The 24,660-nt window shown below is 48.9% G+C and overlaps 1 protein-coding gene across 1 annotated transcript; it reads right to left on the reverse strand.

The window, feature by feature from the left end:
* Positions 1-623: 623 nt before the first annotated feature.
* LOC309326004 (tubulin delta chain-like) lies at positions 624-24,063 on the reverse strand. The gene is given in 11 exon segments (XM_081834487.1): positions 624-1,566; positions 2,315-2,357; positions 2,361-2,456; positions 5,032-5,107; positions 8,676-8,771; positions 10,039-10,218; positions 15,635-15,776; positions 17,227-17,364; positions 20,517-20,578; positions 21,547-21,642; positions 23,964-24,063. Coding segments are annotated over 11 exon segments (1,254 nt in total). The 5' UTR covers positions 24,062-24,063; the 3' UTR covers positions 624-1,339.
* Positions 24,064-24,660: the final 597 nt, after the last annotated feature.

The following is a 24,660-nucleotide window of genomic DNA, read 5'->3' on the forward strand; positions in this document are numbered from 1 at the left end:
CCGTCCTGCTCTTCTGCCAGAGTTCCTGACCTCACCCGACTCCCTGCCTTGGATCCCGCTTCAGCTTTGACGGACAGCCTCCATACCACACCCTTGACCTCGGACTGGACTCGGACCTCGCCGCACGGTTAACCCTCAGGGCCAGCACAGTGCCTGAGCTGGTAGAGAGGTGCTGATGCTCGCTCACATCACCTGAGTGGCTTCCCCTTGCTCTCCACCCTCTTTCAGTGCTGCCTCTTCTACTGGCCCCTCTCTCTCCCCCTCCTTCAACTCTGCAGCCTTCCCTGCCAGCTCCGTGACAGAACCCATCTATTAGAACACAGCTCCCTCATATAGCGCCTGGCCGCACCCACAGAGGTCTCCCCTGGCACACACAGCACACCCTTTCGTACTGGCCTTTTGGGAGTTGCAATGGCAAACATCCGGAGAGTGCCAGGGTGGCGTGGGGCAAAGGTTGCCCTATGTACACTACGGATCTCCAACTAAGGGACGTTGCTGGATGTTTTAAAGCACAGAGCACTGGTTTCCAAACCTTCCATGGACCACTTGAAAGTTACTGAGGGTCTTCGCAAACCGCTCAATGATTCTCCTGCCTGTTGTATAACAACTGTCCAGCACTGTGCTAGATGCTAAGGTCCTTTGGAATTTATTAAAATTAAAACTTTCCAGCATGGACATTCACAGACCACTGCTGGGTGGTGGGACACTATCTGGGAGCCCATTGCAGATGGACAAGTGTTTTTTTCACAGAAAGTCAGCAGGCAGGGCCCTAGGTTTTGGAAATCCCCATGGACAGGCCTTGCTCAAAAAGAGGGATGAGGCTCGTGATGCTCTTCGGATGTCGCCGGACTGTAGCTCCCATCATCCTGGACCAAAAGCCATGCTGAATGGGGTTCATGGGAGCTGAAGTCCAGGAAGTGCCCTGAGAACTTTAGGTAGAGGACTCATTCTGACCTTCCCATGAGAATCATTCCCAAAAGCATTCCTGGGTGGGCCAGAGCGCCTGTAAAAGGGATTGCATGTATGCATTTGAAAGCCAGAGTCAGGTCCTTTCCCAAACTTGGTCTCCCGCAGTTTTGGGACTACAACTCCCATCATCCCTAGCTAGCAGAACCAGTAGTCAGGGATGATGGGAATTGTAGTCCAAAAAAAAACAGCAAAGTTTGGAAACCCTGTTTCACACAGTCACACAGCCATGCTGACCCTGGGGTGTGTTCGATTGTGGATTGCGGGGGGGGGGGGTGGCACATTCATAACGAGAGTCGCCCCCTATTTCCTTAGGCCCCGCTCCTCCCGAGTCTTATGAGGTGCTCTGTTAGAGGTCCTGCGTCCGTCGCGCTCACTCCCCGAGATGGCTGTAATCTCCCAGGACGGAGCGCACCGTCTCAAAGGCCTGCTCAAAATCCCCTTCCTCGCAGCCATGCCTCCAGTACCAGTGCAGGAAAGCGTTGCTCTCGTACATGGCCCTCGCCCGCTGCTCCACCCGCTGCAGGAGGTCAGCTGAGCTGCTGTGGTTGGCACAAACGGTCAAGCTGTGCCGGCCGGGAGCCACGAGGCTGGCAGCATCTGGAGGGAGGACAGAGGTAGCGAATTAGCACAAGCTCTGGATCCAGCCTAAAATATATAGATTTACAGCAGATGTCCAAAGCACATCATCAGGATGTGTTGGGAACTGCATGCCGCCACCCCATGAAACAGCCTCCCCAGGGAAATTCTCCTGGACTCATAATTCAGCCAGGCCTTTAAAACTAATCGTGCTTGGATATAATATTAACAAGCAGAGACATCACCTTGCCAACAAAGGTCCGTATAGTTAAAGCTATAGTTTTCCCAGCAGTGATGTATGGAAGTGAGAGCTGGGCCATAAAGAAGGCTGATCGCCGGAGAATGGATGCTTTTGAATTCTGGTGCTAGAGGAGACCCTTGAGAGTCCCATGGACTGCAAGAAGATCCAACCTCTCCATTTTGAAGGAAATCAGCCCTGAGTGCTCACTGGAAGGACAGATCCTGAAGCTGAGGCTCCAAGACTCTGGCCACCTCATGAGAAGAGAAGACTCCCTGGAAAAGACCCTGATGTTGGGAAAGATGGAGGGCACAAGGAGAAGGGGACGACAGAGGACGAGATGGTGGGACAGTGTTCTCGAAGCTACCAGCGTGAGTCTGACCAAACTGCGGGAGGCAGTGGAAGACAGGAGTGCCTGGTATGCTCTGGTCCAGGGGGTCACAAAGAGTCGGACACGACTAAACGACTAAACAACAACAACAGCAAGAAGAATAAATGCCCTGGGCAGAACCAGAGACTTGCGAGACTGACCGGTCCAGTAAGTAGCAGCGAAGGGGTTCCACGAAACGCAGCGTTAGCCTTGCCTCAGCTTCCTCAGGACCAAACGGGGGTTCGCGAGAAAGGCGTCTTCCCGGGGGCCGCGAGCCACAGCCAGCACGGCTGTGCTCTGGTGCTGCCGGCAAGCCTGCTAAGGACCAAAGCACAAGGGAGATGGAAGAGCTCTCGCCACCTGACGCACCACTTGCTGGATGCTCCCGAGGGAGCAGGAATTCCTTAGGCTAATCAGAGCAGGAACAGGGCAATCCAGCCGGGCGGTTTTCGTAAAGGGTCAACCTCGTTGCTGCTGCCCCTCGTCGTCCTGCCACAGCAGTGTGGAATAGTGGTTACAGCAGGGGGTGGGGAACCTCAGGCCTAGGTGCGGATGCAACTCTCGGATCACCAGTCCTTCCTCGCTCCCAACCAAATGTCCCTTCATGGTCGCCAACTGTTGTAAACAAAATCTGCCCTTTTCCCCTTATGGGGTGGGTATCCAAGAGCCCATATAGAGTCCTTACGTCGGTTCCCTATTGGTAGGAGAAAATAACAGAGGCCAACCAGAGAATACTGAGAAGCAAAGCAGCTAGGAAGCCTGATCTTTATGGATCTGTTGCAACAGGGTCCTCACTCACCACATTGCAGGAAAGGAGGAGGAACCCAGAACAATGGTGCACAAGGCCTTATATAGACATTTTAAATTCCCTGCCCTGGAGCTCAAGACCACCCCTTCATACTTCATACATACACCACAGAAGGGGTGTAACATAAGACCACCCCCCAGATACATCATACCTACATCACAGAAAAGGCAGTCTAAAACAGAAATTTGAATGTTGTTTTTCTCCTGTCTGGGCCGAGTCACAGGCTCACACCCTGTTCATATCTTAAATGTGCCCTTAAGACAGGATTTGTGAGGAGACAAAGGGGAGGTTTCCCACTTTGACCTTGCAGAGAAATCATTTGCTTAGTTTGGGAATCAAAATGGCTTCAGGTCGGTCTTCCTGTGCTGATCTATGTACGTGCTTGGTTGGTACACTTATGAACATTTAACATATACCTAAGACCTCAAAGGGACGCATGTGGCGCTGTGGGTTAAACCACAGAGCCTAGGACTTGCTGATCAGAAGGTCGGCAGTTCAAATCCCTGCGACGAGATGAGCTCCCATTGCTCTGTCCCTGCTCCGCGCCAACCTAGCAGTTCGAAAGCACGTCAAAGTGCAAGTAGATAAATAGGTACCACTCCGGCGGGAAGGTAAACGGTGTTTCCGTGCACCGCTCTGGTTCGCCAGAAGCGGCTTAGTCATGCTGGCCACATGACCCGGAAGCTGTTCGCTGGCTCCCTTGGCCAATAAAGCGAGATGAGTGCCGCAACCCCAGAGTTGGCCACGACTGGACCTAATGGTCAGGGGTCCCTTAACCTTTAAGACCTCAAAATTCCTATCACACTGGCATGTGTCCTTCATCTCTGGCAAAGCCTTTTGCTCGCCTGGATGGAGACAAAGAGATTGGAAACATCTGGAGAAACCACCCTACTGTGCAAAAGGGAAACTTGCATTTTTCGCTGTGCCCAGTTTTGCCTCTGATTCTGCCCTCCGCCAGGCTGCCCAGAAAGTAACACTGACCCCCAGCAGATAATGGTTCCCCACCCCCAAGTAAGAGTGCCAATCTAGGGCTGACGAGATCCTGGTTCAAATCCTGGCTCTTCAAAGAAGCTTACCAGGTGGCGACCTCGAGGCGCGCATTCACGCACAGCCGAACCTACCTCGCAGGCTTTTTGGCAGGGTAAAATGGAGGGGGGGGACTATGCGTGCCCCTTTAAGCTCCTTTGAGGAAAGGCAGGATATAAAATGGGATAATGAATTTGACTTTAGGATATTATCGGGTTTTTTAAAAGGGGGTGGTATTATTGCTTATCAAGCACTTGAAATAACTGGGCAGCTCTGTCCTGCAATTCTGTTCCTTAGTCTGCCCCTCCTTTGCTAAATCAATTACCATATTTTTCGCTCTATAAGACGCACCTAGTTTTTGGAGGAGGAAAACAAGAAAAAAACATATTCTGAATCTCAGAAGCCAGAACAGCAAGAGGGATCGCTGCACAGTGAAAGCAGGAATCCCTCTTGCTGTTCTGGCTTCTGGGATAGCTGCGCAGCCTGCATGCGCCCCATAAGACGCACACACATTTCCCCTTACTTTTTAGGAGGGGAAAGGTGAGTCTTATAGAGCAAAAAATACGGTAATCATGCTCTTGTATTTGTTCTTTGAAAGTCCCAATTCCGCTTTGGGCTGGATTTTACGAAGTGTTTATTCCATGGGCAGGCAACCTAAGGCCTGGGGGCCAGATGTGGCCCAATCTCCTTCTCAATCCGGCCCACGGATGGTCCAGGAATCAGCGTATTTTTACATGAGTAGAATGTGTCCTTTTATTTAAAATGCATCTCTGGGTTATTTGTGGGGCATAGGAATTCATTCATTTTTTTCTTCAAAATATAGTCCGGCCCCTGACAAGGTCTGAGGGACAGTGGACCGGCCCCCTGCTGAAAAAGTTTGCTGACCCCTGCTGACCTTCTATCCCAGCTGAATTCCTAGTATGATCTGCTATCCGAGACAGGAAATTCTTCCTCTGAACTCTACACTGCAGCCTGCACGGGGGCAAACACCCAGAGGTAGAGAAGCCCAAGTTACTCATTTAACTCCCCCCAGTGAAAGGATACAGGATTTCCAGCAAGAGACTGGCGAGGCAGCGGCTGCAGCACAGAAGACGCCAGGCTGTCCCAAAACACCGTCCCCCTGGGGAAATGAAACGCAGGCCCCACTCACCACAAAGGCAATCCCATAGGGAGGAAGGAAGGGAGCAATAACTCGAACAGTGTCAGAGAAATTCAGTGGCGTAGCGTGGGTTGTCAGCACCCGGGGCAAGGCAAGTAATTTGCGCCCCCTAACCCGTGGATTTGCGCCCCCTAACCCGTGGATTTGCCCTAACCCCAGATGTTGCGCCCGGTGCGGCCGGCCCCCCCTGCACCCCCCACGCTACGCCACTGGAGAAATTAACTCTTTTTTCAAAGAAACGAAACAACTTAGGAAGCCAGGCCTAGTTAGACCCTCAGCAGATCAGCTGTGGGGACTGAAGGCCCTTGCTTTCTCACTTTCCTCACTGGAATCTGAGACTCCATCGCCTGTCTTTGCTCCCCCCTCTTCATACCTCTTCTGGTTCTGGGAGATCAGGGGCAATGGCAGCTGATCGCAGCAGGACAGGGAGACCCCCAGCAACCTGCTTCCCCAGCAACCTGCCTCATCTCTGCTTCTTCTTTTTTATTTTATTTTTTTTAATTCAAAATTATAACAAGACATATTATCCAAAAACATATCATCCTTGTCCCCCCCCCCATTTTTCCTTCCTCCCCCCCCCAAACCCACCCACCCCCACCCCACCCCCCGACTTCCCTCAGTTCCAGTCTTTGGTTTCTCTAAGAATGCTGTTTCCTGCATGTTACAAATTTTTATAGATCCTCAAACTATTTAGCTGATTATTATCAATAAGAGGTTTGTGAATCTTTATTCAAAACCTGCCAAGGAGTCCAGTTCGCTTTGTTGCGTCTTCAGATACTTTGTAAAGGGTTCCCATTCATCCTTAAAGTCACAGTTATCCTTGTCCCGTAGCTTGTATGTCAGTTTTGCCAGTTCTGCATAGTCCGCCAATTTTTCTTGCCAGGATTCTTTAGTTGGGGTTTCTTCAGTCTTCCATCCTTGTGCTACCAGAACTCTCGCGGCCGTTGTTGCATAGACTCATCTCTGCTTCTTGGCTCCCTTCCTCTTCCTCTCCCTCTCTGGACTGCTCTCTGCCCCAGACTCTGCCTGCTCACTAAGCCCAGTTGCCTCTTCAGCTTCCAACACCTCCTTTTCCCAGTCGGGCCACTCATCTCTGTCCCAGCAACAAGCCCTGCTGCTCTGAGCCTTTTTTCCCTGGGGGTTCCCCTTGGGGGTTCCCCAGCTGGTGCCTTGCACGATTCTTCTGCATCTTAGCCAGCCCATGACGGGCGCTGCTTATACCAAGCCAGACCAAAGACCCATCTAGTACACAGGCTGACAGGTGGCCCTCCAGGGTTTCGGAGAAGGAGATGCTATTTTGGAGGTGCTATTGGGGACTGATCCTGGGACCTTCTACATAACGACTGAGCCATCCCACTGTCTATATACCAGTTAAACTGGGTCAGGCAGCACTATATATTCTGGTACAACAGTGGTACTTTGGGTTACATATGCTTCCGGTTACAGACTCTGCTAACCCAGAAATAGTGCCTCGGGTTAAGAACTTTGCTTCAAGATGAGAACAGAAATTGCGCAGTGGTGGCGCAGCACAAGCGGGAGGCCCCATTAGCTAAAGTGGTGCTTCAGGTTAAGAACGGTTTCAGTTTAAGTACGGACCTCCGGAACGAATTAAGTACTTAACCCGAGGTACCACTGTATTGAATTTTTATTTTATTTTTATGTATTTAAATATATATAAAAATAATTTTTATTTGGTTTTAAAAGAATAAGAAACAAATGCAACAAAACAAACACAAAAATCCATACACAGAGATTACTCTGAATCTCGTGACTTACTCCGACCTCATCCATGGGTCCCAATAATAACATTTATAACTGCCTATCAGTTTGTTGGGATGCGGATGGTGCTGTGGGTTAAACCAGAGAGCCTAGGGCTTGCCGAACAGAAGGTTGGCGGTTCGAATCCCCGCGACGGGGTGAGCTCCCATTGCTCGGTCCCTGCTCCCGCCCACCTAGCAGTTCAAAAGCACAAAGTGCAAGTAGATAAATAGGTACCACTCCAGCGGGAAGGTAAACGGCGTTTCCGTGCACTGCTCTGGTTCGCCAGAAGCGGCTTCGTCATGCTGGCCACATGACCCAGAAGCTGTACGCCGGCTCCCTTGGCCAGTAAAGCGAGATGAGCGCCACAACCCCAGTCGGCCACAACTGGACCTAATGGTCAGGGGTCCCCTTTCTCTTTACCAGTTTGTTATCTCGTTTTTTGTCCATCTAAATTTTCCGTAATTTTTCATTACATTACAAGAGTGTTTAAAATCCTGCTAATGCTGTCATCTCCTTACAGTGGTCTCCTAAGTAAACTATAATTTTTTCCCTCTTCTTTTTTAAAGCTTTTGTCCTCTTGGTTCCTGAGCTTCCCAGTTAATTTTGCCATTTCAGAATTGAACATCGTCTTGGTTTGCCATTCTTCTCTGGCCGGGGTTGTCTCTTCCTTCCATCTCTGGTCTAATAACATCCGAGCGGCACTTCTTGCCTACTTTATGTATGAAAATAGAGACCTCACTCTACACCTTTGTTTGAAATGGAGCTGTTTTAATGAAAATAAGACTTTGGCCTGGATTCGGCATTCTAGTTCCCACAGGCATCCCCGGACTTGACCCTCCAGCTGTTTTGGGACTACAACTCCCATCATCCCTTGCTAATGGGACAGATGGTCAGGGATGATGGGAATTGTAGTCCCAAAACAGCTGGAGGGCGAGTTTGGAGATGCCTGCGCTAGGGCAACAGGGCTTCCCCAGCCACTCTGGGCGGCTTCCAACAAAACACTAAAATACAATAACATATTAAGCATTAAAAGCTTCCCTAAACAGGGCTGCCTTCAGATGTCTTCTAAAAGTTTGGTAGTTGTTTTTCTCTTTGACATCTCTTTTTTTTTAAAAAAATAATATTTATTCAAATTTTAAAAGGTTACAAAAAAAACACAATATATAAAAACAAAACATATCCAAGAGAAAAATAAAAATAGGAAAATAGAAAAAGCAAAAACAGCTAAAAAGGAAAAAAGGATACAATCCAAAAAACAAAAAAAACAAAAACAAAAGAACAAGTTAAACCTTAATATAACTCCCTTTCTTAACTTACCTCCTTGACCTCCTCACATCTCCCCTCTTTGTATTCTAATTCATATAGATATTTCAGCAAATCCTTCACCTTATTTTTATCCTCATATCTTATCTTATTATACTGTAATTTTCCATTCTTTCTTTCACCAATTAACCATCCACTTTTACTTTATTTAATCTTATTTCTCATTAATTTCTCTTTGACATCTCGTGGGAGGACGTTCCACAGGGTGGGCGCCACCACCGAGAAGGCCCTCTGCCTGGTTCCCTGTAACTTGGCTTCTCGCAGCGAGGGAACCGCCAGAAGGCCCTCGGCGCTGGACCTCCGTGTCCGGGGTGGATGATGGGGGTGGAGACGCTCCTTCAGGTATACTGGACCGAAGCCGTTTAGGGCTTTAGAGGTCAGCACCAACACTTTGAATTGTGCTCGGAAATGAGTTGAAGCCTCCCAGTGAGGCCCTTGCTCCTACCTTGTGCTGGCTTGAGCTGTGTGGAGGAACTTGAAGGCAGGCATTGGGCAGACAGTTCTCAGCAGCTCCCAGGGCTCCATCCCCATGCTAACCCCACTGCAAAGAAAGGGACAGGGCATTGAGAAGAGCAGACGTAACAGGCAACAACTGCCCCAGGGCCTGGGGCTGGATAATAATGATGATAATTTTATACCCTGCCCATCTGGCTGGGTTTCCCAACAGAATACAGTGGTACCTCGGGTTAAGTACTTAATTCGTTCCGGAGGTCCGTTCTTAACCTGAAACTGTTCTTAACCTGAAGCACCACTTTAGCTAATGGGGCCTCCTGCTGCCACCGCGCCGCTGGAGGCCGATTTCTGTTCTTATCCTGAAGCAAAGTTCTTAATCTGAGGTACTATTTCTGGGTTGGCGGAGTCTGTAACCTGAAGCGTCTGTAACCCAAGGTAACTTAGGGATTCTGTTTTGGCGACTGTAACGCTGGTTTAAGGAGCCATTTGGCACCTATCTTATATATACAGTGGTACCTTGGGTTACAGATGCTTCAGGTTACATGCGCTTCAGGTTACAGACTCCGCTAACCCAGAAATAGTACCTCAGGTTAAGAACTTTGCTTCAGGATGAGAACAGAAATTGTGCTCTGGCAGCAGAGGGAGGCCCCATTAGCTAAAGTGGTGCTTCAGGTTAAGAACAGTTTCAGGTTAAGAAAGGACCTCCGGAACAAATTAAGTATGTAACCAGAGGTACCACTGTACCTTGGGTTAAGAACTTTGCTTCAGGATGAGAACAGAAATCATGCTCCGGCGGCGCGGCGGCAGTGGGAGGCCCCATTAGCTAAAGTGGTACCTCAGGTTAAGAATGGACCTCCGGAACAAATTAAGTTCTTAACCCGAGGTACCGCTGTATTTAAAAACACTAAACATTAAAAACTTCCCTAAACAGAGATGCCTTCAGATGTCTCCTAAAAGTCAGACAGCTGTTTATTTCCTTGACATCTGATGGGAGGGTGTTCCACAAGGCGGGCGCCACCACTGAGAAGGCCCTCTGCCTGGTTCCCTGTAACTTGGCTTCTCACAGGGAGGGAACAGCCAGAAGGCCCTTGGCACTGGACCTCCGTGTCTGGGCTGAACGATGGGATGGAGACGCTCCTTCAGGTATAAAGGGCTGAGGGCGTTTATGATGGGAGTTGTAGTCCGGAACGCCTGTTGGGTGCTAGGCTGGGGAACGCAATCTCAGGTGCACACGTCTGCAGAAAGCATTTGGCCTTTCTTAAGAGAATGCAATGGAACAGCTCTTCAATCAAGCGCTGGCTGGGCAGGAAACAGCAAAAGCGAGCCCCTGTCCCAAGCGCCTGCCTCGGACTCACCTTTGTGATGTGAAAATCTTTAGTGGGCAGAGAAGCCCAGCGAGGCAGGAAGCGAGGTAGGCATTCATAGAAGGGAAGGAGACTTGGCACGAGGCTTCAGGAGTGTCCTTCCTCGCCAGGGGAGCGGCTGCCTGCTTCAGAACCTCATCGTTGTGAAACAGAAGGACCCCATCTGCATACCTGGGAGGAGAGCAAAGCTGGGTCAGGGTCATTTCTGATAGACTAATTTATTATTGTTGTTGTTGTTTAGTTGTTTAGTTGTGTCCACCTCTTCGTGACCCCCTGGACCAGAGCATGCCAGGCACTCCTGTCTTCCACTGGCTCCCACAGTTTGGTCAGACTCATGTTGGTAGTTTCCAGAACACTGTCCCACCATCTCGCCCTCTGTCGTCCCCTTCTCCTTGTGCCCTCCATCTTTCCCAACATCAGGGTCTTTTCCAGGGAGTCTTCTCTTCTCATGAGGTGGCCTAAGTATTGGAGCCTCAGCTTCAAGATCTGTCCTTCGAGTGAGCACTCAGGGCTGATTTCCTTAAGAATGGAGAGGTTGGGTTTTCTTGCAGTCCATGGGACTCTCCAGAGTCTCCTCCAGCACCAGAATTCAAAAGCATCCATTCTTCGGTGATCAGCCTTCTTTATGGTCCAGCTCTCCCTTCCATACATCACTACTGGGAAAACCATAGCTTGAACTATAGGGACCTTTGTCAGCAAGGTGATGTCTCTGCTTTTTAAGATGCTGTCTAGGTTTGTCATCGCCTTTCTCCCAAGAAGCAGGCGTCTTTTAATTTCATAATAGCTCCCACCATCTGCAGTGATGATGATGATGATGATGATTATATATCCCGCCTTACAGCAGCTACTACTATGCTATAAGATCCACTGTCCTGTGATACCATATATGAGTTTGTACTACTGATGAAGCCCAAGACGACGAAACAAGGCTAATATTCCAGAAATCCTTGTCTTAGAATGCCACAAGCTTTCGTGTGGATTGTTGGACTCTATGAACAGACAGGTGGAATAGACATTTTCACATATATGGAACTTATGCATAAACTGATTAGAGTATGAACTAATCCACTGGGTCTTCTACTTTTCCCGTTGAACTTTATGAGCTACTTCTGTTGAAATCTACAATTCAATACAACGAATAGTATATATTATTTTTTCAAACCTACAGCCGGTTATGTCTTGTGTGTTTATTGGATGTTTCACGTAACCAGAGGTTTGTTGTTGTTTTGCGCTTGTTTATATATGAACAACTTGCATATAAACGCAGGCTTGCAATGGATAAATTCAATGATATTGGAATCCATTCTTACAAATACTGGAACAGGTTAAGATCTGGTGTAGTACAATAACAACCTTATGAAATACCGTATTTTTCGCACCATAGGACGCACCGGACAATAGGACGCACAGTTACTGTTCACCGGATTTGGAATATGTGGCTGTTAAATGTAGACCAGCCTATCTCCCTAGGGAGTTTACAGCTGTTATGCTAACTGGTGTGTACGTGCCACCAGATGCCAATGCCAACTTGGCGCTGGGATGCCTGCAGAGCCTTATCAGCAGCCAGCAAGACAAGCATCCTGAAGCTGTGCACATCATTGCGGGAGACTTCAATCATGTTGAACTTAAAACAGTGCTCCCAACGCTCTATCAGCATGTGAAATGTCCCACAAGAGGGGACAAGACACTGGACAAAGTTTATTCGAATGTAAATCACGGCTATAGGGCTTTACAGCTGCCACATTTGGGCCAGTCCGACCATATGTCTCTGTTCCTGGTACCAGCATATATCCCACTCAGGAAACGGGCTCCCACAATATCAAGGACTGTTAAAATCTGGCCTGAAGGTGCTATCCATCAGCTGCAGGACTGTTTTGAGAGAACCAATTGGGACATTTTCGATCGTTCAGACCTGGAGGAGCACACGGCGGCAGTTCTGTGCTATATCAATCACTGCACAGACACTGTCACAGTAAATAAATCCATCCGGTTTTACCCCAATCAGAAACCCTGGATGAATAGAGAGGTCCAGTGCCTGTTGCGGGAAAGGAACAGGGCTTTTAGGTCGGGCGAGGTGCAGCTTTACAGTGTGGCAAGAGCAAACTTGAAGAGGGGTATTCGACGGGCAAAACTGGTCTATAGGCAGAGGATTGAGGATAATTTAAGGAGTAACAACACAAGACAGATGTGGCAGGGGATTCAGCATATTACCAACTACAAACCTAACCTTGGTGCTGTCGACGGTGACCCTTTGCTGGCGGAGGAGCTTAACTTCTTCTTTGCTCGCTTCGAGAAGGAGCCACCTGAGACGCCGGTATTACAGCCACCAGCCCATAGGGGCCCCTCATTCACTGTAGAGGAGCATGAGGTGAGACAGGTATTGAGGATGGTGAATCCGAGGAAGGCTGCTGGACCTGATGGCATCACGGGAAAGGTGTTGAAGGGCTGTGCGGATCAGCTGGCGAGGGTCTTTACTAAGATCTTCAACAAGTCCTTACACCAGTCTATTGTCCCACCCTGCCTGAAGTCGTCAACTATTGTTCCTCTGCCTAAAAAATCCACAATCAGTAGTCTGAACGACTACAGACCAGTTGCACTGACTCCAATCATCATGAAGTGTTTTGAGAAACTGGTGCGCCGTCACATTATTTCCTGTCTTCCATCAACTTTTGACAACTACCAGTTTGCATACAGGGCAAATAGATCCACGGAAGACGCTATCACTACCACTCTCCATGCTGCTCTGTTCCATCTGGAGCAGCCGGGGAGTTATGTGAGGCTGCTGTTTGTGGATTTTAGCTCTGCTTTTAACACTATCCTCCCCCATAGACTGGTGTCCAAGCTAGAGGCGATTGGACTCTCCAACTCCACCTGTCTCTGGGTTTTGGACTTTTTGTCAGAACGTTCTCAGAGGGTTAGAGTAGGGTCACATATGTCCACAGCCCTTAGCCTTAACACCGGCTCACCACAGGGTTGTGTGTTGAGTCCCCTGCTCTATACTCTCTATACGTATGATTGTACAGCCATTTATTCCAGCAACAAAATCATCAAGTTTGCTGATGACACTACGGTGGTGGGGCTCATTTCAGGAGGGGATGAGTCCGCCTATCGGGACGAGGTGGAGCGGCTTTGTGCTTGGTGTGGAGAGAACAATCTGGCTCTTAATACGGCTAAGACCAAGGAATTGGTGGTGGATTACAGGAAAAAAAAGGCGGACATTCAGCCCTTGTATATCAACGGGGAACGGGTGGAGAGGGTGGCGGAATTCAGGTTTTTGGGAGTGACTATCGATCAGGGCATGACTTGGAGCGCAAATACCACTGCTCTGGTGAAGAAGGCCCAGCAGAGAATTTATTTCCTCAGACTTTTAAAGAAGAACAATCTGAGTGAGAGACTGCTGGTGTCCTTCTACCGAGGCTCCATAGAGAGCATTCTCACATACTGTATTTGTGCCTGGTTCTCCAGCTGTACAGCTAGGAAGAGGAAGGTGCTCCAGAAGGTCATAACCACAGCCCAAAGGATTATTGGTCATCCCCTCCCATCTTTGGAAGAACTGTACGGTTCCCGTTGTCTTAGGAAAGCAAACAATATCCTGCAGGATGCATCTCACCCGGGACACAGTCTGTTTGTACTACTGCCTTCTGGCAGGAGATACAGAAACATCAAGTCAAGGACAAATAGACTGAAAAATAGTTTCTATCCAAGAGCTGTGGCCTTCTTAAATGCAGTAACTCGATAGTGTGACCTGGGAGTTTGATGGGTGTGGGTGTGGGTGTGGCTGGAATGTGGTTTGTTTGGTTGTTGTTGTTGTTTTGCTTTTGTTGTTTTTAAGGGATGGCATCCAATTTCGTTGCACTTGTGCAATGTTGCACTTGTGTAATGACAATAAAGAATCTATCTATCTATCTATCTATCTATCTATCTATTTTTCGCACCATAGGACGCACCGGACAATAGGACGCACCTTGTTTTAGAGGGGGGAGAACAAGGGAAAAAAATTCTTCTGCTCTCTGCCCAGCGCCCCTTCAGCGAAGCGGCAGGAAGCGCTGCGCAGAGAGTGGGAGAATTTTCCACCTTTTGTTTTCCTGCTCTAAAACAAGGTGCCGTTTAAGGTGTGTTCAGGCGGCTACCTTGGAAGCCTGGAGAGCGAGAGGGGTCGGTGCGCACCGACCCCTCTCGCTCTCCAGGCTTCAGGTTCCTTTCGACCTGCTCTTTGGGGCTGGCGGGGGAAGCCCACCACCAGCCCCAAAGAGCAGGTCAGGGAGCAGCAGCCATAGGCGCGCGTCACCTCTCCAGCCGGGAGAGGGTTGCGGGGGGCTGCTTTAGTCGCGCGCGCGCTCTCCCGGCTGGAGAGGTGACGCGCGCCTATGGAGGCTCCTGCCATATGCGCGCGCCACCTCTCCAGCCGGGAGAGCACGCACGGGGCTAAAGCAGCCCCCCGCGACCCTCTCCCGGCTGGAGAGGTGACGCGCGCATATGGCAGGAGCCTCCATAGCCGTCTCCCGGCTGGAGACGCGGGGCTGGGGCGGGGGAAGCCCGAGCTTCCCCCTCCCCCAGAACGGGACCCAGAGCCATGCCAAAGCTGCGTGCAGCTTTGGCATCGCTCTGGGAGCTTGCAGGGCTGGGGGAGAAGGAAGCCCTCCGCCAGCCTCCAAACCATGTCGGGAGACAGCGGGAGGACGCGCTGCGCCTCTCCCGCTGTCTCCAGAGTTTGCGGGGCTGGCGACGGGGAGGGGCAGGCTTCTCCCCCCGCCAGCCTTCTAACCAAGTCGGGGGACAGCAGGATGGCGGCGTTCCGCCTCCCCGCTGTCCCCCGAGCTTGTGGGGCTGGCGGTGGGGCTCTCCTGAAGCCTGGAGAGCGAGAGGGGTTGGTGCGCACCGACCCCTCTCGCTCTCCAGCTTCAGCGAAAGCCTGCATTTGCACCATAGGACGCACACACATTTCGCCTTCATTTTTGGAGGGGAAAAAGTGCATCCTATGGTGCGAAAAATACGGTATACTCCCCCCAGGTGGCGCTGTGGGTTAAACCACAGAGCCTAGGACTTGCTGATCAGAAGGTCGGTGGTTCGAATCCCTGCGACGGGGTGAGCTCCTGTTGCTCGGTCCCTGCTCCTGCCAACCTAGCAGTTCAAAAGCACGTCAAATTGCAAGTAGATAAATAGGTACCACTCCGGCGGGAAGGTAAACGGTGTTTCCGTGGGCTGTTCTCGTTCGCCAGAAGCGGCTTAGTCATGCTGGCCACATGACCCGGAACCTGTACGCCGGCTCCCTCGGCCAATAAAGCGAGATGAGCGCTGCAACCCCAGAGTCGGCCACGACTGGACCTAATGGTCAGGGGTCCCTTTACCTATGTCTGGTGCACATATAGTTAGGTACTTTTTGAACTTTCAATAAAGATGTTTTTTTTTAAATATGCTTGCCATGCTTGGAGGAGAACTATTGAAATAAAGTGGAAATGCCTAACTCTGGCACATTCATTCCGACCTGTCTACCCTGAGTAGCTCTTCAGTCAGCTATATTCCAGTGTCGTTGCTTTTTTCCTATTGCTGGCCAAGCCTTGTAAGAGATAGACCTTCCTTTACTCACCTCTGGAGCCATGAAAGGCACAGCAGGGCGTTGTAGTGCTGCAAAGGGCTCTCACCAGCTTGGTGCGGTGCCACCGAGACAGACAGGATGTGGCCGAGGGGGTACTCTTCTCGAATGGCTTCGCACAACCGAGAACTCAGCCCTAGGGGAAAAGAGCCCAACGCAAACGGATTAGCATTGCTTAACACCAGAGAAAGAAGGAGTTGCTATTATTATCACCGCTAATAAAAATAATAAGTATAAGAATGAAGAAATCCCGACAAAAGAACAGCGGCAAGAGAAACTGATGAATCATGTAGAACTGGCTAAATTGCGAGATAAGGACAACTGTGACTTTAAAGAAGAATGGGAAGTTTCTACAAATTACTTAAAAAGACAACAAAATGAATTGGACTCCTTGGCAGGTTTTGAATAAACATACACAAATTTATTGACTGATAGCATGGTAGATAGATAATGTAAGGATTTGCATAATTTTACAACATGCAGAGAATAATATGTGTTGAGAAATCAGAGGAGCTGAGGGAAGTCTCTGGGGGAGGGGAAGGAGGATTTGAGGGGGTGGGGGGAAGGGGGGGAAATAATGATTATGATATGTTTGGATAAATTGTTGTATTGAAATTGCTAATAAGGTTTTTTTTATAAGAAGAAGAAGAAGAAGAAGAAGAAGAAGAAGAAGAAGAAGAAGAAGAAGAAGAAGTATAAGTATAAGTATAAGTATAAGTATAAGTATAAGTATAAGTATAAGTATAAGTATATGTCCCCATCTGGCTGGGCTTCCCCAGCCACTCTAGGCGGCTTACAGCATATATAAAAACACACCAAAACATCAAGCATTAAAAAAAAAAAAAAATCCTATACGAGCAACAAACCAACAAATTGATAGAAACCAATAACAAGAATAAAGGGGTTTATAAAAGGTAAAGGTAAAGGGACCCCTGACCATTAAGTCCAGTCGTGACCAACTCTGGGGTTGCGGCGCTCACCTCGCTTTACTGGCCAAGGGAGCCGGCGTACAGCTTCCAGGTCATGTGGCCAGCATGACTAAGCCGCTTCCAGCGAATCAGAGCAGCGCACGGAAACGCCGTTTACCTTCCTGCCGTACCTATTTATTTGCTTGCACTCTGATGTGCTGTCGAACTGCTAGGTTGGCAGGAGAAGGGACCCAGCAACGGGAGCTCACCCCGTTGCGGGGATTCGAACTGCTGACCTTCCGATTGGCAAGTCCTAGGCCCTGTTTAGTGGAGTTTGTAATGTTTGATGTTTTAGCGTGTTTTTAATATTCTGTTGGGAGCCGCCCAGAGTGGCTGGGGAAACCCAGCCAGATGGGTAGGGTATAGATCATAAATTTATTATTGTTGTTGTTGTTGATTATTATGAACCATCTTCAGAGGCAGCCCACACCATGCCTTTAAAAGCACATGGCTTCCCCCAGAGAATCCTGGAAACTGTAGCTCACCGCAGGTGCTGGGAAGTGTAACACCGTGAGGTGCAAACCACGGTTTCCGGGATTCTTTGGGTGAAATGCATTGTGTGGCTGTGGCCGTAGTCAGGGGAGGGGAAAATAACTTTCGTTCAAGCGATGTCCTCACCAGCTCCTGTGCCCCCGCTGAGGCTGTGGAACAGCACAGTCCCACCGTAGAAATCCCTTTTCTCGGCCTCTTTTCGCAGACTCTCCATCGCCCGACTGCACAAGCTCTGCTCGCCCTCCGAATGTACGCCGTGATAACCTGAGAACCACAAAAGGTACAGGCACCAAGTGAGAACAGCTGCTGGAGACGAACAACAAGACAGGAGCGTCCCTGCTTTTTATTATTATAATTTTTGTTAAATTTCTGTTTCACATTTTAGAACACAGTCATACCACGTTACGTTTGCTTCATGTAATGTTCTTTCAGGTTGTGTCCCACGGCAACCCAGAAGTACCAGAAAGGGTTATTTCTGGGTTTCGCTACTCACGCGTGTGCAGAAGCGCAAAACGATGTCATGCGCATGTGCAGAAGCGCCGAATTGCAACCCGCGCGTGCGCAGATGCGCCACTGCGGGTTGCGCTCATTCCATGTTGCAAACGGACCTCCGGAATGGATCCTGTTCGCAACCAGAGGTACCACTGTATTCACTTAAACAACCTTAAAATATTAGTGATTTCCCTTCCTCTTTCCATGGTTCATTTTGCACAGCATAAATCCCTACATATTTTATATACCGTACTTTTCGCTCTATAAGATGCACTTTTTCCCTCCTAAAAATAAGGGGAAGTGTGTGCGCGCCTTATGGAGCGAATGCAGGCTGCGCAGCTATCCCAGAAGCCAGAACAGCAAGAGGGATCGCTGCGCAGTGAAAGCAGCGATCCCTCTTGCTGTTCTGGCTTCTGGGATTCAGAATATTTTTGTGTGTTTTCATCCTCCAAAAACTAGGTGCGTCTTATGGTCTGGTGTGTCTTATAGAGCGAAAAATACGGTAAACGAAACCAAGCAGTATTCCATTATAACAGGCACGTCCAACTTCAAAGACATTGCAATCTATTCCCACTATAAAAGAAACTGGCATCTACCCACTGGATTGACCAACACTGTTGAGCTTTTTTTAGAAATCCAAAGTTGTTGAGTTTTTTTTAGAAATCCGAAGTAGTTGAGCTTTTTTGGGGGGTGATCAGGGTTCCACAATCAGCCGCGATCGACCAGTAGATCGCGATCGACCTGTTGGACATTCCTGCAATATAACATCCACCAAAACTTCCCTACACTGTTAATTTTATCTTAATGCTGCTGCCCACATTTTCAAATACAGTCGTACCTTGGCTCCTGAACGCCTTGGGAGATGAACATTCCGGCTCCCAAACCATCAAAAACATTCAGCTTTGGAATGTTCTTTTGGAAGCCAAAAGAACTAGCTTCCGACTGGCTGCATGAGCCACGCTTTGGTTTCTCAACGTTTCAGAAGTCGAGGTACAGCTGTACACGCAATTTCCCTCCAGTTGTGGTGTAGTGGTTAAGAGCGGTGGACTCGTAATCTGGTGAACCGGGTTCGCTTCCCTGCTCCTCCACCTGCAGGGTGACCTTGGGCCAGTCACACTTCTCTGAAGTCTCTCAGCCCCACTCACCTCACAGAGTGTTTGTTGTGGGGGAGGAAGGGAAAGGAGAATGTTAGCCACTTTGAGACTCCTTAGGGTAGTGATAAAGCAGGATATCAAATCCAAACTCTTCTTCTATATATACTGGCTCTCTTCCACTGTCTTTCCATTCTTACGAGCTTTCCAGAGGCTGTTGGATGCAGAGGAATGGTGGCGGTGATTGAGCTGTGGAGCCCCAAGGGAAGGGAGCTCAGAGCCCGGGGAGTGGCGATGGGATGACGATGAGCTTTCAGTGGGAGAAGACTGGGAAGAGGAGGTGTTGGAAGTAACAGAGCCTAGTGAGCAGGGAGAGTCTGTGGCAGAGAAAAATCCAGTATCGGAGGCACAAGCAGGAAAGGAAGGAAGCCAAGAGGCAGAGATGAGTCAGGCTGTTGAAGAAGCCCTTCTGCTGTGACAAGCTCCTCTCCCTGCTTATCTCCCAGAATCAGAAGAGGTCTGAAAAGGGCAGAGCAGAGGTGGGTTGCATGCGGGCGCTGACTCCCGATTGCTTGGGGAAAACCCTGGAAAGGAGGGAGCTTAAGACGACTGTGGAGACGTGGGGACCTTCTGTCTTGGCAAGTGATCCATGGGTTCATCACCTACTAGGGATGATCCGCTGTGTTCACGAGGCCTGACACTCAGCTAAGTCTGTGCAGATGTTCTTGCTAATAAAAAGTTAACTCCAGCATTGATGGGGCTTGGACTACTGCCATGCGCTCTACATGGGGCTACCTTTGAAGGTGACCCGGAAACTACAACTAATCCAGAATGCGGCAGCTAGACTGGTGACTGGGGGTGGCCGCCGAGACCACATAACACCAGTCTTGAAAGACCTACATTGGCTCCCAGTACGTTTCCGAACACAATTCAAAGTGTTGGTGCTGACCTTTAAAGCCCTAAACTGCCTCAGCCCAGTATCCCTGAAGGAGCGTCTCCACCCCATTGTTCTGCCCGGACACTGAGGTCCAGCACCAAGGGCCTTCTGGCAGTTTCCTCACTGAGAGAAGCCAAGTTACAGGGAAGCAGGCAGAGGGCCTTCTTGGTGGTGGCATCTGCCCTGTGGAACCCCCTCCCATCAGATGTCAAAGAGATAAACAACTACCTGACATTCAGAAGACATCTTCAGGGAAGTTTTTAATGTGTGACATTTTAGTATATTTTTGGTCTCTGTGGAAGCCGCCCAGAGTGGCTGGGGAAACCCAGCCAGATGGACAGGGTACAAATACGGAAATGACTGGCAGAATCCGAGATCAGGGAGAAGAGTTGGTGGAAGAAGATTGGAGGAAATTTAAAATTTATTTACAGAAACATTGTAAAATTTTTGAATGTTGATGACACTGAAATGAAATGAAGTGGTTCTAGTAATAAGGTAAAATAAGAATATGTAAGAATGGATTGATATTAGATGAAAATTTGAAGCTATAATATGTGAGGAAAAATAATTAAGGATAAACCAACAGGATATGAATTTGCTGAACCAATATTTAAATGGAATACAAAAAAGGGAGGTGTGAGGAAGTCAGGAAAATAAGTTAATGAAAAGTGAGAAATTAAAAAGAAGGATTTTTAATTTTTTCTTTTCTCTGTTAAATGTTTGCTTTTTTGTACCTTTGTATTTTTGTATTTTTCTTGTGTTTTTCTTCTTTATTGTCTTATAACTTTTTCATTGTTAAAATTTAATAAAATATCATTAAAAAAAACAAAATAATAAATTATTACTATTAGTAGTAGTAGTAGTATCGCTACAACGGAGAACTCTGGGGCTCTTACCATAAGCCCAGTTGCTGCCTCGTCCCTGCTTCCCCATGATGAGATTGGACTCTCTGAATACCCTGGTTTTGGGGTGGGGGGGAGGAGAAAGGAAGAAGAATGATGATGACGATAATGATGAAACTATCAGAGAGACTTTATTTGGGTCTGTGTGCACTAAAGCAATAGAATAAAAATACGTTTCGCGTGGTGGTTCTGTTCCTGGCCCCCATGCGCGTCGCTGCAGCACATATAAACGCACTGCGTCACCCCCCCACCCCCATTTCTACCTTCTTCCAGTTCCAAAAGGGATCATATGTCAACTGGATGCACCTAAACTGGTCGTAACCAAGAAAGTGGATTTCTGCAATCTGAACCAAAGGAAAGTGCATATAAAGCTTATTTTGCACAATTTAGCATTCTGGCTAAATGGGACGCAGGTGGCGCTGTGGGTTAAACCACAGAGCCTAGGACTTGCTGATCAGAAGGTTGGTGGTTCGAATCCCCGCAACAGGGTGAGCTCCCGTTGCTCGGTCCCTGCTCCTGCCAACCTAGCAGTTCGAAAACACATCAAAAGTGCAAGTAGATAAATAGGTACCACTCCGGTGGGAAGGTAAACGGTGTTTCCGTGCGCTGTTCTGGTTCACCAGAAGCGGCTTAGTCATGCTGGCCACATGACCCGGAAGTTGTACGCCAGCTCCCTCGGCCAGTAAAGCGAGATGAGCGCTGCAACCCCAGAGTCGGCCACAACTGGACCTAATAGTCAGCGGTCCCTTTACCTTTTAGCCTTCTGGCAATGTTTCACCACTGGAAATCCCGCTTCCCCGCCTCGGTTTCTGAGATGTCAGCAGACACCGAAAGTTTCCAAGCCTCTCTCGACTATGCAATCTCATAAAAGGCTCGTCCCCTCTTGCATCCTTGCCCGTCTCCATCGAATACTGTAGGTGTTTCTGCCCCGCCCCAAATAAATCTATTAACAGTGGCCTGGAGATTTCTTACGTTGCCTTCCAAGGAATGCAGGGTAGCAGAGCTGATGCCCCCCGCCACTTACCCTCTTTTGACTTGTTTCTGCAGCTTCCGCACCACCTTCGGCTCACTGTCCACACAGACGGCACTCAGATGGCCATCCTGGGAGCAGAACGGGTAACTGGAAGAGACACAGCAGCGGCTCACATCAGGGAAGACCCAAGACACCCTCGGTCCACTCAGCTTTAGTTGAAATTCCTGCATCGCAGGGAATGGACTAGACAATCGTCGAGGGCCCTTCCCCCTCTACAATTGTATGATTCTATGAATCCTGGAGGGACGCGGGTGGCACTTTCGGTTAAACCACAGAGCCTAGGGCTTGCCGATCAGAAGGTTGGCGGTTCGAATCCCCGCGACAGGGTGAGCTCCCGTTGCTCTGTCCCAGCTCCTGCCAACCTAGCAGTTCGAAAGTACACCAGTGTAAGTAGATAAATAGGTACCTCTCCGGCGGGAAGGTAAACGGCGTTTCCGTGCGCTGCTCTGGTTCGCCAGAAGCGGCTTAGTCACCCTGTCTGCGGACAAAAGGCCGGCTCCCTTGGCCAGTAAAGTGTGATGAGCACCACAACCCCAGAGTCGTCTGCGACTGGACCTAATGGTCAGGGGTTCCTTTACCTTTATCCTTTACATTTGAAGGACACAGGTGGCACTGTGGGTTAAACCACAGAGCCTAGGACTTGCTGATCAGAAGGTTGGTGGTTCGAATCCCCGCGACGCGGTGAGCTCCCATTGCTCGGTCCCTGCTCCTGCCCACCTAGCAGTTCGAAAGCACGTCAAAGTGCAAGTAGATAAATAGGTACCGCTCCAGCGGGAAGGTTAACAGCATTTCCGTGTGCTGCTCTGGTTTGCCAGAAGCGGCTTAGTCATGCTGGCCACATGACCCGGAAGCGAGATGAGTGCTGCAACCCCAGAGTCAGCCACGACTGGACCTAATAGTCAGGGGTCCCTTTACCCTTTATGAATCACGGAGTGACTCCAGAACTTTGGAGAAATCCCACTATGCAAACGATCAGTGCAAAGTCTGTTTGAAATCCCTGCAATGTAGTAAGTGATGGCTTTTTGTCACTGACAACGCCGCCAGAAATGTGAGTTGCTTAAGGAATGGGAAGCCTGTGATCCTCCAGATGTTGCTGGGATCACAACTCCCATCATCTCTCACCGCTGGACCTGCTGGCTCGGGATGATGGGATCTGGAGTCTAGCGGCAGATCGAACGCCACCGGATCCTAGTCCTTGGGTTAGATGGCTTTCACCATTTCTGCTTTTGAGATGCCCATTGCTTTTCAGAACAGCTCTAGAAGGAGTTCCAGCCAAGGAAATTAAGAATTGCATCCCTCCCCCCATCATTATATTCAAAATTAAACCCAGAGCTCTGTATTTGTTCCTTCTGGCTCAGCTACTGAGACATACTTGAGGGGTGAGGACGAAGGCCTGTCTCTGATTTGAAGCCTTTTAAAAAGACAGAGGAATTGATTGACGTATTTTTTCCTGTCCACCCAGGGGAAAAGGAGGAGGCCCAGAGGATACAGCTATGATTACTACAGAAACGTAATGTTCATAAACCATTCCCAAGCATTCAAAGTTCTTCACGTGCATCAACTAACTGAAACCCTTACAACTACCCGGCAAGAAAAGTCACAAGAGGAGGATATTAATAGACAAGATAATCAACTGTTTTTATATGCAACAATGGCAGCAAGAGTACTATTGGCACAGAAATGGAAACAAGAAGAACTACTGACAAAAGAAGGATGGCAGGCGAAATTAATGGACTATGCAGAATTAGAAAAGATGACAGGAAGGATTCGAAACCTGCGGGATCAGAGATTCTCAGAGGACTGGAGTAAATACGTGAATTATTTGAAAAGCAATTGTAATCCACAATTACAATTAATAGTAGGATTGCAAGTTTTGTAAGGAGGACTGTACGAAATATTGCAGAGGAAAGTAAAGGTAAAGGGAGCCCTGACCGTTAGGTCCAGTGGCGAATGACTCTGGGGTTGCGGCGCTCATCTCGCTTTACTGGCCGAGGGAGCCGGCGTACAGCTTCTGGGTCATGTGGCCAGCAGGACTAAACCGCTTCTGGCGAACCAGAGCAGTGCACGGAAACGCTGTTTACCTTCCCGCTGGAGCGGTACCTTTTTATCTACTTGCACTTTGATGTGCTTTCGAACTGCTAGGTTGGCAGAAGCAGGGACCGAGCAACAGGAGCTCACCCTGTCGCGGGGATTCGTACTGCCGACCTTCTGATTGGCAAGCCCTAGTAATAGTGAAATTAATGAAATGCAGATTAAGTGATAAAGACTGAAAAATCTTCAGATGTCTAAAATATTGTTATATGATTTGTGGAAGTTTTATGTAAAAATCAATATGAAAAGTCCCGAGAGACTGGAGGCCCAACTATAAGCCTGTGGTCTGATCCAGCAAGCTCTTCTAACAGACGTACATGTCAGCTTCTCGGCTACTTGTGCCGGTAACGATTTGCCACCATTCCTGTCCAATCTGGTTGCCACACTGTCCAATCTGTAGCCACACGGCAGACATGGTTCCTGGAAGAGTAAAGACAAACAACATACCAGTGTTAGACACAAGGACCTCAGAACAGGCGAAGATGTTAATTGCGTCTCTGGACACGATAAAAGCAGATGATGTTGAATGGCTATCTTTTGTTGTTGGCATGGGTCTGTCTCGAGTGACAATGGAGTGTGCCTGAGGGGGTGAAGTCAAACCACTATGTCGGCAGTACTTAAGTAAGCTCCCTGGGGCACAAGCCTGGGCAGTGTGCCTGAAGGTCCTGGGCTGCCCAGACGACAAGACCCCTTCTCGGCCTCGCTGATGAAGCCCAGAGGAAAGCAGAGCAAGATGATTGCCACCTGTTTGGTTTCAAGATTTGCCGGAAGGTGGCATACAACCATTTTAGGGACTCCATTCCAAATACACTAATACCTCCGCAAACGTCTGCCCCATTGACAGTCCATTTTGGCAAATGTCCGTGGCAAACCCGGAAGGAAGTACCAGAATGGGTTACTTCTGGGTTTGATGTTCACGAATGAACAGAAGGACTCAATCATGCTTTGCACATGCACAGAAGTGCAAACCGCTCCGCACACAGAGCGGAGCTTTCGTCAAGCGTCCAGGGCTCT

The sequence above is a fragment of the Podarcis erhardii genome, assembly GCF_964252035.2.
Source record: "Podarcis erhardii genome assembly, chromosome: 12".
NCBI classification, from domain to species: domain Eukaryota; kingdom Metazoa; phylum Chordata; class Lepidosauria; order Squamata; family Lacertidae; genus Podarcis; species Podarcis erhardii.